Below are 17,500 nucleotides of genomic sequence, written 5' to 3' on the forward strand. Positions count from 1 at the left end.
CGCATTACTTTTTACTTTAACCCTTTTGCTGCCGGAGCCTTTCCCTTTTTTCTGGAATGCACTTTTAGGTCTGAAGATTACTCAAAGCCCCTCTCCTAAGATTTTCTGAAAGCTGCACCCTGTAGAATAAAATGATTGCACAATAATTGTTCTATTGTTTTTATTACATCAATATTTCCAGTAGAAAATAAAACACTTGGATTTTTAACACATTTTATTTGTTAATGAAATATATAAAAGATGAGGTTTGTGTCCAGTAAATAGATATCAAACACATCAAGTCATAAAGCGGTATTCAAGCCAAAAATGTAATATATTGCAGCTTACCAATCATTAGATGTGGTGACTGCATTTTGTGTAAAATAAATAATAATAAAAAGTATGTTTAACCACTTAAAGCAGTTGTATTACCCGCACATTAAAAAAAAAAAAAAACCTGCAAGGCAAAGGCATAATGAGCTAGTATGCACCGCATACTAGCTCATTATGAAATACTTACCTCAGAACAAAGCCCCCCGTATTGGAGCCCCGGGCCACGCTGAGGGAGCTGACATCTTGCCCTCGGCATGTCTTCCAGGTTCGCGGCTCTGGTCCTGTGAGAGGGCTTACAGGGCTTACATGTAGGTAAAAATGTCAAATTTGGGTATACAACCACTTTGAGGACCGGGCCCTATTTTTTAAACTTGTTTACTACGTTAAAATCAGTCTTTTTGCTAGAAAATTATTTAGTGTATGTGTGTGCGTGTGTATGTGTGTGTGTGTGTGTATATATATATATATGTATATATATATATATATATATATATATATATATATATATATATATATATTTATATTATAATATATAAAAAAAAATTTTTGGACACCCTCGAGCAGTAATACTGAACCTTGGCATCCCAGATGTTTTGGAACTACATTTCCCATGATGCTCATGCACCCTGCAGTATAGTGGAGCATCATGGCAAATTAAATATCTGGGGGTGCAAAGGTCCGGCATCACTGCCCCTAGAGAATAAAATGGCGGCCCTTGCAATACTTTGTCCCCCACCGTATTTGCGCAGCAGTCTTACAAGAGCCAATTTTTTTGGAAAATATATATATATTTTTTTTTTTTTATTAAAAAGACAACAGTAATGTTAGCACAATTTTTTTTAATATTGTGAAAGATAATGTTACGCCGAGTAAATTGATACCTGACATGTCACACTTCAAAATTGCGCCCGCTCGTGGAATGGCGATAAACTTTGACCCTTAAAAAACTTCACAGGCGACATTTAAAAATTTTTACAGGTTACCAGTTTTGAGTTGGAGGAGGTCTTTTGCTTGAATTAGTGCTCTCCAACGATACCTCACATGTGTGGTTTTAACAGTTTTCATGTGTGGGCGCGACTTACATATGTGTGTGCTTCTGCGCGCAAACTCGGCGGGGCGGTTAAAACATTTTTTTTTTTTCTTATTAATTTAACTTTTTATTTTATTTTTTTACACCTGTCTTTTTAAAAAAAAAAAAATTTGGCTCACTTTTATTCCTATTACAAGGAATGTAAACATCCCTTGTAATAGAAAACAAAGGATGACAGGACCTCTTTAATGTGAGCTCTGGGGTCAAAAACGACTTCAGATCTCACATTTACACTTAAATGCAATAAAAAATAAATACAAATAAATGTGTGTTTTTTTTTTTTTTTTTTTTATTAAAAAAAAATTCCCCTTTAAGGACCATTGGGTGGAAGTGACGTTTTGAAGTCGCTTCCGTCATCCCATGTTATAGAGCTGAGTGGGGGGCCATCTTTTCCCTCACTTGGCTCCATGCTACTGAGGGGATAGGATTGGACCTTCTTTGGTTAGCTTTCTGCTACCATAACCCTGATATTCTACGTCAAACTACTGACATACAATGACGGCGGTTTGCGGTAAGAATTTAAAGCACCCCCGTGCTTACGCGCAAAAGCATTACATTTACTCAGAGTAACATCATCAAAATAGGTAAAATTCATGAAAGTTTTTAATTTTTTTCCCCAAAAATTGCATTTGGAAAACCGCTGCGCAAACACCTTCTGATATAAGGAAATGCAACAACCACCATTTTATTCTATAGGGCCTCTGCTAAATCTCTCTCTCTCTCTCTCTCTCTCTCTATCTATCTATCTATCTATCTATCTATCTATCTATATATTATACGAGATTTAAATAGTGCCAACAGTTTACTCAGCGCTTTACAATGTATAAGGGGGACAACACAATTACAGTACAGTTCAATACAAAAGGTACAGGAGGGCCCGGCTCGTAGAGCTTACATTCTAAAGGGAAGGGGGGTGTGGTACAAAAGGTAATAGCTGCAGAGAATGATTTGATGGGGGGTGGCTCAGGGACAGTTAGGTGGTGTGTGGGATAGGCTTCCCTGAATAAATGAGTTTTCAGGGATCTCCTAAAGGTGGACAGGGTAGGGGCTGATTGGACATACTGGGGGCAGGGAATTCCAGAGGATGGGAGAGGCTCTGGAGAAGTCCTGAAGGCGAGCATGGGAGGAGGTAACAAGGGAGCTAGAGAGCAGGAGGTCCTGGGAGGAGCAGAGGGGACGATTTGGGCGATATCTGCAGATGAGGTTGGTGATGTAGATGGGGACAATGTTGTGAATGGCCTTGTAGGTTATGGTTAGCATTTTGAATTTTACACAGTGGGGTAGGGGAAGCCAGTGAAGGGATTGGCAGAGAGGATATATATATTCTCAAAAAAAAAATTTTTTAATTGGGTGTTCTAAGTAATCTACTAGCAAAGCAAAAAGTATATTTCACATGTGGTAGAGAAGTGACGGAATTGGCCCGGATAGGAAGTGGTTGAGGAGACCCCAGAGATATATTAGACTGGTGATGTCACCCCGGCACTCTTTAGTGGAGGACGGAGCACAGCGTGTACTTGATCAGCTTCTTTCTGGACCAGAAAGGCCACAAGATTGACCGCTCTGATCCTGGTAGCGCTCCGAGCTGAGCGTCCTGTAGTGGCGTAGCGTCCGGCAGGAGAAACCACGGAATGGCGCATTGGACGCGGTTATGTAAAGATCCTTTGGCCAGCATTACTTTGCAATGGAGCTAAGATGCTGCAAACTGAAGCCAGGGCTGTATAACCGGTTGTCTGTCACAGGAGTATTTTGGTTTTATTATTTTTCCAGATTCACTTTTAATAGAAAGAGGATTAGTGTGATGAGCGTGTCTTGGCACCAGAAGTATCATCATATTAGATCAGATATGTGAGCCCTCAGGGCAATCTGCCAAATACTTTTGGAGCCATTTTCTCAGGTCATGCTACTTACGTCAGAAAAACTACTGGATCTCCTTTATTTATTTAACCACCTCAATACTGTGCATTTTCGCCCCCTTCCTGCCCAAGCCATTTTTCAGCTTTCAGCGCTGTCGCAATTTGAATGACAATTTCGCGGTCATACAACACTCGACCCAAATGAAATTGTTATCATTTTTTCCCCACAAATAGAGCTTTCTTTTAGTGGTATTTGATCACCTCTGCGGTTTTTATTTTTTGCGCTATAAACAAAAGAAGAGTGACAAGTTTTAAAAAAAACACAATAATTTTTACCTTTTGCGATAATAAATATCCAATTTTTTTTTTCTTTAAAACAAATTTTTTCTCAGTTTAGGCTGATATGTATTCTTGTACATATTTTTGGTAAAAAAAAATCGCAATATAGTATATATATCGTATATAGATTGCTTTGCGCAAAAGTTATAGTGTCTACAAAATAGGGGAAAGTTTTATAACATTTTTATTTTTTTTTATTTTTTTACTAGTAATGGCGGCGATCTGCGATTTTTATTGTGACTGCGATATTGCGGCGGACACATCGGACACTTTTGACACATATTTGGGACCATTCACATTTATACAGGGATCCGTGCTATAAAAATGCATTGATTACTGTATAAATGTGACAGGCAGTGAAGGGGTTAACACTAGGTGGTGATCGAGGGGTTAACTGTGTTGCTAGGGAGTGATTCTAACTGTAGGGGGCGGGGACTCACTAGGGGAGGAGACCGATTGGTGTTCCCCTGTACTGGGAACACACCATCGGTCTCCTCTCCTCTGATAGGACTGTGGATCTGTGTGTTTACACACACAGATCCACGGTCCTGCTGTGTTACCGGTAATCTCGGGTGCCCGGCGGAGATCGCGGCCGCCGGGCACGCGCACCGGGTGCTTAGTGACACGGCGCGCGCGCGCCCCCTGGTGGCCCAAGAAAGCGAGGACGTCATATGACGTCCGCCCGCAACGAGAGCTGCGCCGCCTGGCCGTCAATTGACGGCCAGCGGTCGGCAGGCGGTTAATTGCTTTGAAGGGAGGTCGGAGTTCCTGAGGTTTTTAGCCCGATTCTTTGCCAGTAGGCCTTCTTCTATACAAAGCTAATAAAGGGTCTGGAGGATCTTAGTTATGAGGAAAGGTTGCGAGCGTTGAACTTATTCTCTCTGGAGAAGAGACGCTTGAGAGGGGATATGATTTCAATGTACAAATACTGTACTGGTGACCCCACAATAGGGATCAAACTTTTTCGCAGAAGAGAATTTAATAAGACTCGTGGCCACTCATTACAATTAGAAGAAAAGAGGTTTAACCTTAAACTACGTAGAGGGTTCTTTACTGTAAGAGCGGTAAGGATGTGGAATTCCCTTCCACAGGCGGTGGTCTCAGCGGGGAGCATTGATAGCTTCAAGAAACTATTAGATAATCACCTGAATGACCGCAACATACAGGGATATACAATGTAATACTGACACATAATCACACACATAGGTTGGACTTGATGGACTTGTGTCTTTTTTCAACCTCACCTACTATGTAACTATGTTCTATAGCAGGGGTAGGCAACCTCGGCCCTCCAGCTGTGGTGAAACAGTAAATCCCATCATGCCTCTACCTCTAGGAGTCATGCCTGTGATTGTCAGGGTCTTGCAATGTCTCATGGGACTTGTAGTTTCAAAAACAGCTGGAGGGCCGAGGTTGCCTACCCCTGCTCTACAGCAACTGACTTTCAGTTGATGGGCTGATCTGGCCCCCTGCTGGCTGATCGCCATTGCTTTTTTTTTTTTTTTTTGATTGGGGTGCCTAGAGCAGCAGTGGTCGCCATCCAGTGGACCACTGATGGAAAATTTTGGTGGTCCCCAAGGGTTCTGCTGCAAATCAACATTGTGTTGGATGTATACTGGCCAATGTTGTTTCCAGTATTGTGTTCTCAATGCGTGCTGACGGTCAATACTGTCAGCGCGCATTGATACCCAATGCCTCTTTTGTCCTGCCGGTGTCCTGCGCAATGAATCGTACATTCTGTCACACGCTCCTGCACGCTCCCAATGCTCGAGGGGGTGGATTTGTGCATTCTGTAGGCACACCGCCCTTTGTAAGTTGTATGAGCATCGGGAGCGTGTGAGAATGTGTTATTAAGTGCGCATGTGCCGTGTAGAGTTCATGGTCTCCTCGGCGCCTGCGCACTACAGGGCGGACACTATCCGATGGTCTCCTCAGCGCCTGCGCACTACAGGGCGGACACTATCCGATGGTCTCCTCAGCGCCTGCGCACTACAGGGCGGACACTATCCGATGGTCTCCTCATGGCATGCGCACTACAGGGCGGACACTATCCGATGGTCTCCTCAGCGCCTGCGCACTACAGGGCGGACACTATCCGATGGTCTCCTCAGCGCCTGCGCACTACAGGGCGGACACTATCCGATGGTCTCCTCAGCGCCTGCGCACTACAGGGCGGACACTATCCGATGGTCTCCTCAGCGCCTGCGCACTACAGGGCGGACACTATCCGATGGTCTCCTCATGGCATGCGCACTACAGGGCGGACACTATCCGATGGTCTCCTCGGTGCCTGCGCACTACAGGGCAGACACTATCCGATGGTCTCCTCAGCGCCTGCGCACTACAGGGCGGACACTATCCGATGGTCTCCTCAGCACCTGCGCACTACAGGGCGGACACTTTCCGATGGTCTCCTCAGCGCCTGCGCACTACAGGGTGGACACTATCCGATGGTCTCCTCATGGCATGCGCACTACAGGGCGGACACTATCCGATGGTCTCCTCATGGCATGCGCACTACAGGGCGGACACTATCCGATGGTCTCCTCATGGCATGCGCACTACAGGGCGGACACTATCCGATGGTCTCCTCAGCGCCTGCGCACTACAGGGCGGACACTATCCGATGGTCTCCTCAGCGCCTGCGCACTACAGGGCGGACACTATCCGATGGTCTCCTCAGCGCCTGCGCACTACAGGGCGGACACTATCCGATGGTCTCCTCAGCGCCTGCGCACTACAGGGCGGACACTATCCGATGGTCTCCTCATGGCATGCGCACTACAGGGCGGACACTATCCGATGGTCTCCTCATGGCATGCGCACTACAGGGCGGACACTATCCGATGGTCTCCTCATGGCATGCGCACTACAGGGCGGACACTATCCGATGGTCTCCTCATGGCATGCGCACTACAGGGCGGACACTATCCGATGGTCTCCTCAGCGCCTGCGCACTACAGGGCGGACACTATCCGATGGTCTCCTCAGCGCCTGCGCACTACAGGGCGGACACTATCCGATGGTCTCCTCAGCGCCTGCGCACTACAGGGCGGACACTATCCGATGGTCTCCTCGGTGCCTGCGCACTACAGGGCAGACACTATCCGATGGTCTCCTCGGCACCTGCGCACTACAGGGCGGACACTTTCCGATGGTCTCCTCAGTGCCTGCGCACTACAGGGCGGACACTTTCCGATGGTCTCCTCAGCGCATGCGCACTACAGGGCGGACACTATCCGATGGTCTCCTCAGCGCATGCACACTAGAGGGCGGACACTATCCGATGGTCTCAGCGCCTGCGCACTACAGGGCGGATGGGGGACTATTTTCGATAGGACACCGGCTTCTGTGAACTCAGAGGGAGGTGCTGGGAGTAGTGCAGAGAGCAGGGGAGGTGAAGGAGGGGGCTTCCAATGGCAATGCTGATCACAGACTGTGGGAGGGAGCACAGAGCTCAAGCACATTATTATTATACAGGATTTATAAAGCGCCAACAGTTTGCACAGAGCTTTACAACCTAAGGGCAGACAGTAGATGGCTGGATAGGGAGGTGAGATCCAATGATGACTCTGTGTAAGGCAGCAGTGTAATGAAGAGTTTGGGGGGGCGGAGAACCAGAGAATTGTGTGTATAAGGCATGTAAAATTTATGTTGGTGGTCCGCAGGATTCAAAATTGTGAGTTTAGTGGTCCAAAAGGTTGGCGAAGGCTAATCTAGAGAACCTCCCCTACCAGGACAGATTTGATTGTTGGTTGCGATGTGCAGGCTTCGTAGAGCAATGCTCCTTTTTTTTTTTTTTTTTTTTTTTTTTAAGAATGCTCAGCAACCAGATCGTGATTGTATTGCCACAATCTACCTGATTATTAGGTTTGTGAGTTGAAGGTTTAGACCCCTTTCACACTGAGGCCTTTTTTGGGGTTAAAAGCGCTGCTTAAACAGCGGTAAATCGGCGCTAAAACAAGCAGCGATTTACCGCAGGCGCACAGGCGGCTCCAGTGTGAAAAGGGGTCTTGCAGTATGTACAAGATACAATACTTGATTTATTGCAATTGTGCTATCCTTTAGATTCATCAAGTCCACTCAGCACTGGTGATTCTTTCTCTTTTCAGGGACACTCGCCTTCCTTTGCAGAGCTGTATAGAGCCACTGTTGTATGTTCACTCCCAGCCAGCAGCTGTGTGCAAGTCAATACAAACGCACAACACACCAAACCTTAAAGTGGCTGTAAACCTCAGCCATGAAATATGAACACAGCATATACCTCCTATAGTGTGTACTTTTCTCAGTCCAGAGCACTAAGTGTCCCTTCTGTTACTCTGCTATTTTATAATGAGTCACTTCTGACAAGTTTTCCTGACACCAAGAGAAAAATGGTGACAGAGGAGGGTGTCTCTTGCAGACCCTGCTTAGTGGAGGTTGATGACAAGTCTCTCATTTGTGTGAAATGTGACCTAAATGTGTGTCGTGGCCCCCCCCCCGCCCCCCCCCCCCCCCCCCCCCATGAATGCCTAGCAGAAGATTTAAATTTGACTTTTTGTTACTGACCTGTGAATTTTGGAGACGTGAGGGTGGCGACACTGTGGTTTTGGTACGGCTTCCCCGTTCTCGACACAGTTTGGGGCTCTTTCGACGTCAAATGTCGTCATACCTTTTCGGATACCTAAAAAAACAAAGTGATATAATTGGAAAAAAAAAACAAGTCTCGCTTCTCGGGGGAGGCGCCTCGCTTCTCGGGGGAGGCGCCTCGCTTCTCGGGGGAGGCGCCTCGCTTCTCGGGGGAGGCGCCTCGCCTCGCCTCGTTGTGGAAAAATGCAGCTGCTTCTTCCTCTTCCTGAACTGCAATAATGTGAATTCTGCCCATAGGATTACCTGGATTTTGGGATGTCTATGCAGTTGGAGTTCCGTTTTAAAATTCATCCAACTGCGTTCGGTGTGAAAGGGCCATAGATCGTGCGACCTTCTTTCCTTTTTTCCCACAGGAGTTTTATAGCGCCAACAGTTTACGCAGTGCTTTACAACTTGAGGGTAGACAGTACAAATACAGTACACTTTATTACAGTAGTGATGAGAGGGCCTCGCTCCTTAGAGCTTACAATCTAAGAGGGAAGGTCAATAGATACAAGAGGTAATAACTGTGGGGGATGTGCTGATGGGGAATATAAATGTACAGTTGTTAGATGGGGGACAGATGGGCTTCTCTGAAGAGATGAGTTTAGTGGGGAAATTGCTTGATTTCCCGATCAACACAGTCGGTGTTAACGGGAGAATCCTTCCCACAGTGCTAGTTTGTTCTGCCGGTGGCGAGCTTTCCCTTCCGACAGAACAGAATCATCGGTGATGCTGGCTATAGCAAGCGGCACTAATCATTTGGGGGAAAATCTGACAGGCTGGTTGTACACAAATCGATCGATGGATATACTTGTGTACAACCAGGTTTGCCCATGCATGGATCAAAATTCAGCCATTCCCTGGTGACCCGGCCAAATTTTGATCCATGTATGGCCAGCTTTAGAATTGATAAACCAACCAATCGGGGGCCTCGTTTATGTCCGTGATCCCCTCCTCCTCCTCCCCTTCAGGCCAACCCAGTAAATAACCAGAACCTGCTTCTCTGCATTGTGTGCTGTGTAAATATTTACAATGAAGCTTATAAAAGGAATAATGAGAGAAATATTTGTCTACTTCCCCTGTGATCAGTCTTGTGTGAGCTTTCAGCTGATGACTGTTGTTTTATGTAAAGTATATGTATGGAATATTCTCTCACCTATTCAGACTTCAACCATCTGATCTCCTTGTGTGATTGTATCTGCTGTTCATTGCACAAGAAGCGCTAATCTTCCCTATTCTCAATATAGAGATATAAAATAGGTACTTCTAAATCAGATCTGATTACACCCATTATATAACATTCACATGGAGTGCCAGGCTAGTATAATGGTAATCTCCACTTCTGTCTGCCAGATCTCCGTCACCCGCATTACTTTTTACTTTAACCCTTTTGCTGCCGGAGCCTTTCCTTTTTTCTGGAATGCACTTTTAGGTATGAAGATTACTCAAAGCCCCTCTCCTAACATTTTCTGAAAGCTGCACCCTGTAGAATAAAATGATTGCACAATAATTGTTCTACTGTTTTTTATTACATCAATATTTTCAATAGCTTTGTCTGTACTTCTTTTTTTTAAATGCAGGTGTTTCATCACATATGGCGACCCATCACATTTGGCTACCCTCTGGAGTGCACATGTGAGACCCCGCCATATGCGTTCCCAACCGTTTTAAAACTTTACATTTTAAAAGTGTTAAAAGTGACAAAAACACTTTTAACACTTTTTTTTTTTATTTTTATTTTTTTTTTAAACACTTAAAGTGTTAAAAGTGACAAAAGTTATATAAGTGTTGGAACGCACATGGCGGTGTCGCGCATACGCACTCCAGCGGGTAGCCAAATGTGATGGGTCACCATATGTGACAAAACACAGGCAGATATAGAGTCAAGATATAGGCAATCTAACCAAGGATCAGTGAGCAGCTTCTTCCAGAAGTTTCGCTTTCCCCATCCCAATAGCTGACACAGCTTTTCATACTCCATAGAATCTATTATACCCCTCACAAATTGTATAATGGGGTCACCAACCTTCACGTAAATGCCCTCGTTGTTTTTTTATTGATAATGAAGCATTGTTAAAGGTACCACTCTGGATGTTGCGGGTATGTTGGTTACCCATCTACTGTAAGTACCTGTCAGACATGAATTGGTTAAACCTTTACGCTAGGTTGGGTTGGCTCTGCTCCGGTGAGTGCCCAGATCCCAGCTATGGAGGAGGGAAGAGGATGGAGTCTGGGAAAGAACAAGGTTAGCATGACTTTCTATTCTTGCTGATAACAATCCTGTTTTTCTCTGTTCTAGGTGGTGGCGGACATGAGGGAGAAGAGGTACGCTCAGCAAGGGATCGGAAGCAGCTATTTATTCCGTGTCGACCAGGACACCATCATAGACGCCACCAAATGTGGCAACTTGGCCAGATTTATAAATCACTGCTGCACGGTAAGCATACTATTTGATTTCAAAAGCAAAATTAAAAAAAAAAAAAAACGTAAAATACTTCATATCTCAGGAATGCTCTTTCAACCTCCACCATGTATAGAGATGCTTTAAAGTTTATGTATAGCCAAAGCTTTTTATGTTTAAAGGATAAGTTCATCTTTTGTAACATGTTACACCCATATTCACGGTGTAACATGTTACAAACGGGCTGGCCCCTCATCTCCCCAATCTCCCATCTGACAGCTAGCGGGGATCTTCTCCCCAGCTAGCTGTCGCAATTTTACAAAATGATGGCCGAGTGGGGCTCCACCCGCCAGGCTGCGTCACTGGAGAACTACAAGGTCCGGCAGCCTTTGCGACTGTTGTCTTGGGGTTTTCATTGAACTTCCACGGCGCTGTGGTAGTTCATTCTCTATTCTTGTCAGATTGTATCTGCTTACCCGTACGGGATGTACAGGCGCACAGATACACTGGCAGATCTGCTGAGAACATGCATGGCATACACTGACAGATCTGCTGATCACTGGTGAAATGCTTTTACAGGCTCCAAGAAAATAATAAATGCACAAAAAGATGTACATGCATTATTATTTTTTTTTCCAAAAAAAAAAAATTTTTTTTATTTATTTTTTTTTATTTAAGCGTGGAAGGGTTAGAACTTTATGGTCGACTGTTTCCCTGGTGAACAGAGTCACCCTCTCAATTTGTCCTGGTGACCATTGTCCGGAAGACAGAATGTAATGGAAAGCCCAACATATTACAGTGATCACTAGAGACTAGGTTGAATCTTCTACTGGGGGCAAATTCCCAAGACAGGAATTCCCTGAATTTGTAAAGATTCGCTCTCACTTCCCATTGTATCCTTGGAACAGGAAGTGAAAGGAACCCCCCCCCCCCCCCCCCTTAGCAGGAAATAGACAGCAAAAATAAACTGACAGTGGTTTTAATCTTATTATGTCAAATTAATTTTATTTTACTCCCTCCAGAATTTAAGCAAAAAAGTTTTGGCTTTAGCCCCGGTTCACACTATTGCGATGCGGGAACCAGCTCGATTCCAGTGCGGGTTCCTGCATCTTCCTCGCAGGCAACACTGCCCTCTGTGAACCGCTGCGGGTGTCAATACAAAGTTAAAGCGGTGTTCTGCCCAAAAAAAAACACATACTGCAGCTGCTGGCTTTTAACAATAGGACACTTACCTGTCCTGGAGTCCAGTGATGCCGGCACCGCAGCTGTTTCCATCAGCAAAGTCGGGTGCTGCCGCTGCCATTGCGGGTAAGGATACCCGGCAGTGTAGCTTTACAGCTTCACGCCGGGAACCCTACTGTGCGTGGCCCCGCTCCTCTCTCATACTGGCCCGGCGACAGGAAGAGGAGGAGGGAGCCCCCGCGGTGATGTCAAGGGTTGTGGCCCGGACTCCCAGAAGTGGGAACAGGATACCTGTCAAAGACTGTCCCTCCTCCCCCCGGAAAGGTGCCAATTGGGGCACCGGAGGGGGAGAGGAGACAAATAAGCAGAAGTTCCACTTTTGGGTGGAACTCCGCTTTAATGACACCCCTAGATCGGGTCACAGTATTAACTGTGTATTTGGACAGGAATCGGATGCAATCTGATTCCAGTGCAGGAAAAAAAAGGTTTCTGCAGCATTTTAACGTGAATGCAATGCAAATTCAGCCATACAAACTGTATGGTTGAATTCACGTCGCACAGACATAGCATGTGATCTGCACAGCAATACGGTGCGAATCGCATGCAATGTCGGTTTTCGCAATAGTGTGAACCCAGGCTTATATGCACTTGTTGCTAACGCCAGTGCTTTCTCCATCCAACACTACATTCTCTGCTATATAAAAGTGAAACGGGTCACAGATGAAGATTGGGTTTGCCATAGAAGTTAGAAGGTCCACCAAGTAAATGTGCCATAATGATTATAAGAAGTCCCATTTTAGGCCCCATTCACGCTTGCGAATAGGGCTGTTACCGATTACTATACGTGCCATAGACCCATTGGAGGGGGGGTTCCCGGTTATTAGCTGTGGGCGGCAGTCCTAAAGAAAGCAATGGGAAGCTGACAGCTCCTATAGTTAATTGCAGCTGCTCTCATGTAATGACTCATGGAGTGATTACCTGCGAATGATTGGTCCTTGATGAAGCTGCTTTTAGTTGCGGGAGCTGTCAGCCTCCTATTGCTTTCTTTAGGACTGCTGATTTGCCGGGAACCCTCACTGGGTCTCTCGCATGTAATTGGTAACTGTCCCTATTTGCAAGTGTGAATGGGGCCTAAAGCTGGCCATATGTGATTCAGGATTTTTTTTTTTTTCATACAGCCAGCGGATTGAATGAAAATAACTGAACTGATTACCCCATCCACATATTTGAGGCGGATGGGAGAATCCTCCACCCTGCACTATTTTTGATAGCAGAGACTCCCCTGCTCTCAGAATACACAGATCAGCACTGCACCCGCTGATCAAGTAGCTTTTATCCAACAGGGCGGTTGAACAGAAGTCAATTGGTACCGTATCGATTTCTGCTCAACTACAATGGGCCACACATGGATCAAAATTCTGAACCGGCTGAATTCCGATCCATCTACGGGCCACCTTAAAGAGGAACTGCAGTCTGCTCACATATTTTGTAATAAAAACATCTTTGCCATTCTGAAAATTCCCTCCAACCACTTTGCATAATATTTTATTATATATTCTGGGATTCTGTACTTGCCAAATATGCTGCAGAAATCTCCCTCCACTGAGTCTGGCTGCAGCCATTCTAACTGTGGGCAGCTGAAGCTGCTGCCTGTTCACTTCCTGGATTTACACAGGGGCACACCTCCAGCTCTGCAGCTCTTATTGGCCCTCTTATGACCCCCCTCTCCTGGCAAACTCTCACAAGAGTGAGAGAGCTGTGCATGATGTCATAAGCCTAGGCTAATGACCAGGCAAGAAACAGTGGGCTGTATAAGATATTTAATGGCAGAAAAATAAAAAGATTTACTATCCAAAGTTAAAACAACAACAAGGGCAGAAGATTTTAAGATGGAAAGATGAAAAAATGACTGAAGGTCCTCAGGATTTATATAGCGCCGATAGTTTACGCAGTGCTTTACAACATTAGGGCAGACAGTACAATACAATTCAGTACAGGAGGAATCGGAGAGCCCTGCTCCTTAGAGCTTACAATCTAGGAAGTTGCACTGACTAAATTCTGTGTGCAGACTGTGTGCGCACAGCTGAGCTTTTGCAAAAGTTTGTCCAATCTTTGTTTCATGACTTTACTTGTGAACTGCTAGGAAATATTTATAATGTTAGCCTTGCTTACTCAGGACAGAGATGTCTCCTGTGAGCTGACTGTCCGTGGCTTGTCACAGGGATCGGCAGCCTAAGGCACGCATGGCACGGCTTGCACTGAATGTCATTTTCATCCAGAAGATCATCATGTGGCATGTGCACAGGCTTTTACTGTCCCAGCAGAGGATCTTTTATCCTTTGCTACCTACAGATACATCAACTCTGCTATAGGCTGTAAATGACGGCTCACTAGGCAAGCCTGGGTTGCTCCTCTGTGACCAGGGTTTGCTCTCTTGGCCTCATAGTACTGATTTTCCTTTTAACATCAATCTATTTGGCGTTAGTACGTGTTAACCTCTGCATAAGCATATGTGTAATGGCTGCCAGATGTTATCGAAATATCCCTGGAATCTTCTCCCTATTGCATCATTCATTTAACATGGCATTGTCCTCTTAACTGTTCACTTAATGGATTCTGTACAGAGAGGAGACCTCTGTTTAGTAGTAATCCAATGTTGGATTGTCACTGTGCTACTGGCACTGACTGGGAAGGGGTTAAATATCTAGGTTGATCAAAGGCTTAAATGTGTGCCTAGCCAGTGTTTGTGTACTGTATGTTGTGCTTTTACTAGGGGAAGTGCTTTGCAGGGAAAGAAAATCTGACTTCCCCCGCTGACAGGACAGGGCTCTGCCTTGTTTACATAGTGTGTGTTCCGGACGATCAGCGGGTGCCGGCGGTAATCTATTGTAAAATCACAGCAGAGCCAGGTCCCTGGCGGTGCACGCCCCCTACCCGGAAGCGCCAGATGACATACTAGGCACGTGGTCTGGTGCAGGAGAGCCGCCTTGCTGCCATATATCTAGGTCGGTGATGGCGAACCTTGGCACCCCAGATGTTTCGGAACTACATTTCCCATGATGCTCATGCACTCTGCAGTGTAGTTGAGCATCATGGGAAATGTAGTTCCAAAACATCTGGGGTGCAAAGGTTCACCATCACTGATCTAGGTTATACTGTCGGCAAGCGGTTAAACAACCCTGTGGGTAGAATTATTGATACTCTGGTATGTCTCACTTAGAATTGATGGCTGTGAACATACAGTTTATGGGCAAACATTTGTGGTCACCTGACCAGCACAGCTTGTTGGACATCCTTTTCCAGTACCTTGGCCTTTGATACAAATTCCCTAACCCCCTACTACCTTCTTCTGGGAGTTTGTGGGGTCAGGTACTGACAATGGATGAGAAGACCTGGGTCGCAGTTGGCGTCCATTTCATCCCAAAGGTGTTCGGTAGGGTTGAGGTTAAATTGAGGCCCTCCACAACAAACTGTTCACACCACGTCCTTATAGATCTGACACAGGAGCACAATCCTGCTGGAACAGAAAAGGCCTTCCCCAAACTGTCACCACAAGGTTGGAAGTTCAAAGTTAAAGTCTAAAACGTCTTATATTAATAGCCGCACATTGCTCTCTTTATCCAGCTGCGGGAACTGAGGGACCCATGCACATTGTTCTCTTTATCCAGATACTTTTTTGAAAGTGATCTGAATCTCTGGAGGTGTGTGGTCCCTGCCACTAAGCCAGTTGCTGAACCTGCCTTTTTGGTCTTTTTTTACCATCTATGGTCACCTTCAGAGCGTGTTTTCTTTGACACAACAGAAACATCTAGTCATCTCAGCAGTTTTAACATTCCCCCCTTTTAGGAGATATAGAAGGCACTGTACTCTGTATGTGACCAGCATCCCCTGAGGAAGCCCGACACATGGGCGAAACATGTTGGGAAATCCATCTTTCATTGCTGTGTTACTGTAACTAACTGTACTTGCCATTTTTGTATCTACCCCCTTTTCTGATATTTTAATGTGTAAATTCTTATTTTGCTCCTCCAAAATAAAGGAACTTTTTATTATATTTAATATTTCTCCAATTGTTTTGCACCTAAAAAGTCCCAACTTCTTTGGCTGCTATTATTCTATTCCGGGATTTGGTGCCAGTAATAAACTGTGGGGGGTTTGTGCTCCTAAAAACTTTTCTGTCTTATATTAATCATCTAGAGGTGTGACCACAGGAAGAGGTGATGGTCAGGTGTCCACAAACTCCTGGCTATTTTGTGAATGCTTCTTGAAATGGTTAGTTTTTTTTTCTGCCAGTAAATACCTTTTATACAGCCCACTTCCTGTTTCTTGTCTGGAAATATGCCTAGGCTTAAGACATCATGCACAGCTCTCTCTCACTCTTGTAAGTTTACCAGTAAGGGGAGGGGGGTGAGTCATAAGAGGGCCAATGAAAGCTGCAGAGCTGGAGGTGTGCCTCTGTGTAAATCCAGGAAGTGAAAAGGTAGCATCTTCAGCTGCCCACAGTTAAAATGGTTTCAGCCAGACTCAGTGGAGGGAGATTTCTACAGCATATTTGGCAAGTACAGAATCACGGTATAAATAAAATAATATGCAAAGTGGTTGGAGGGAAGCTTCAGAATGGCAAAGATGGTTTTTACCACAAATTATGGGAGCAGACTGCAGTTCCTCTTTAAGACTGTAGGTTCTCTTTTGAAAGTTGTAAATGACAAACTGTAACCTTGGCAGAAGCTGCGAACAGATGCAGCATTCATGTTTACCTGCTATTTTTTTTTCTATGTTAATTTTATTTCATTCTTGAACATATATGATTTTACTTTGCATTTTTTTTTTTATATTGAAACTTTTTTTTTTTCCTTTCTCTTAGCCTAACTGTTACGCCAAAGTCATCACCATCGAGTCTCAAAAGAAAATTGTCATCTACTCAAAGCAGGCGATCAACGTCAATGAGGAGATCACCTACGACTACAAATTCCCCATCGAAGAAAACAAAATTCCCTGTTTATGTGGGACTGAAAACTGCCGGGGGACTTTGAATTAGCTGCAAGCCCAGTTGCAGGTTCTGGTCATGGGTTCCGCATAACTGCTTACTGTGGCCAAAACGACAGACTCTGGAGGTCATAATAGGCATAGGACTTGTTTCTGACAACCTTTTTAGAAGCATCCAGGCCTGTTGCCTAATTTTTTTTCCAGTATGAAGACAACTTGGCATTTGGTCGGTGCCCGTTGCAGTACCTAGTATTTTTTTGTGGGTATTTAGAATGTTTTTTTTTTTTTTTTTCTTCTCTGGACCTGAATATTCTAGCAGCCTGGCCTATGTATGGCACTTTAAGACGGCGTTAAGACGCCTATACTTTACAACATTGACCAGATCTGTACCGTGACAGTCGTTCCACTTCATTCGTTCAGTCCCATTGGGGGGGAGGGGGGGAATACTTATCTGTACATAAATATATGTTAATTTTTTTATTTGCTAGCCATTTTAATTGGCCTATTTTTCTATATAATTCAGTTATCTGTTCTTTTTATTCCTTTCTGGGAGTATGTTATTTATACAGGGCAGCAGCCAAGAGATGTGGACCCTCCCGTGTTTTTTTTTGTTTTGTTTTTTTTTTTTGTTTTTTTCAGGCTTTTACGCTGAAAGTCCTAGACTTTCCTAGAACCCTAAACTTAGGTTGTGAAACCCTCATTATCAAGACCCGTCATGGGTGTGAC

General features: G+C 44.9%; 1 protein-coding gene across 1 annotated transcript in view; it reads left to right on the forward strand.

The window, feature by feature from the left end:
- The window catches only part of SETD1A (SET domain containing 1A, histone lysine methyltransferase), a gene marked incomplete in the record, with an annotated part of 96,569 nt that overhangs the window by 77,931 nt on the left and 1,138 nt on the right, over positions 1-17,500 (forward strand). The window contains 2 exon segments of the mRNA XM_073635764.1: positions 10,505-10,642; positions 16,653-17,500. The exon segment at positions 16,653-17,500 is cut by the window's right edge and continues 1,138 nt beyond it. Of these exon segments, the coding sequence (XP_073491865.1) occupies positions 10,505-10,642; positions 16,653-16,826 (312 nt within the window).

The sequence above is a fragment of the Aquarana catesbeiana genome, linkage group LG06, assembly GCF_042186555.1.
Source record: "Aquarana catesbeiana isolate 2022-GZ linkage group LG06, ASM4218655v1, whole genome shotgun sequence".
NCBI classification, from domain to species: Eukaryota; Metazoa; Chordata; class Amphibia; order Anura; family Ranidae; genus Aquarana; species Aquarana catesbeiana.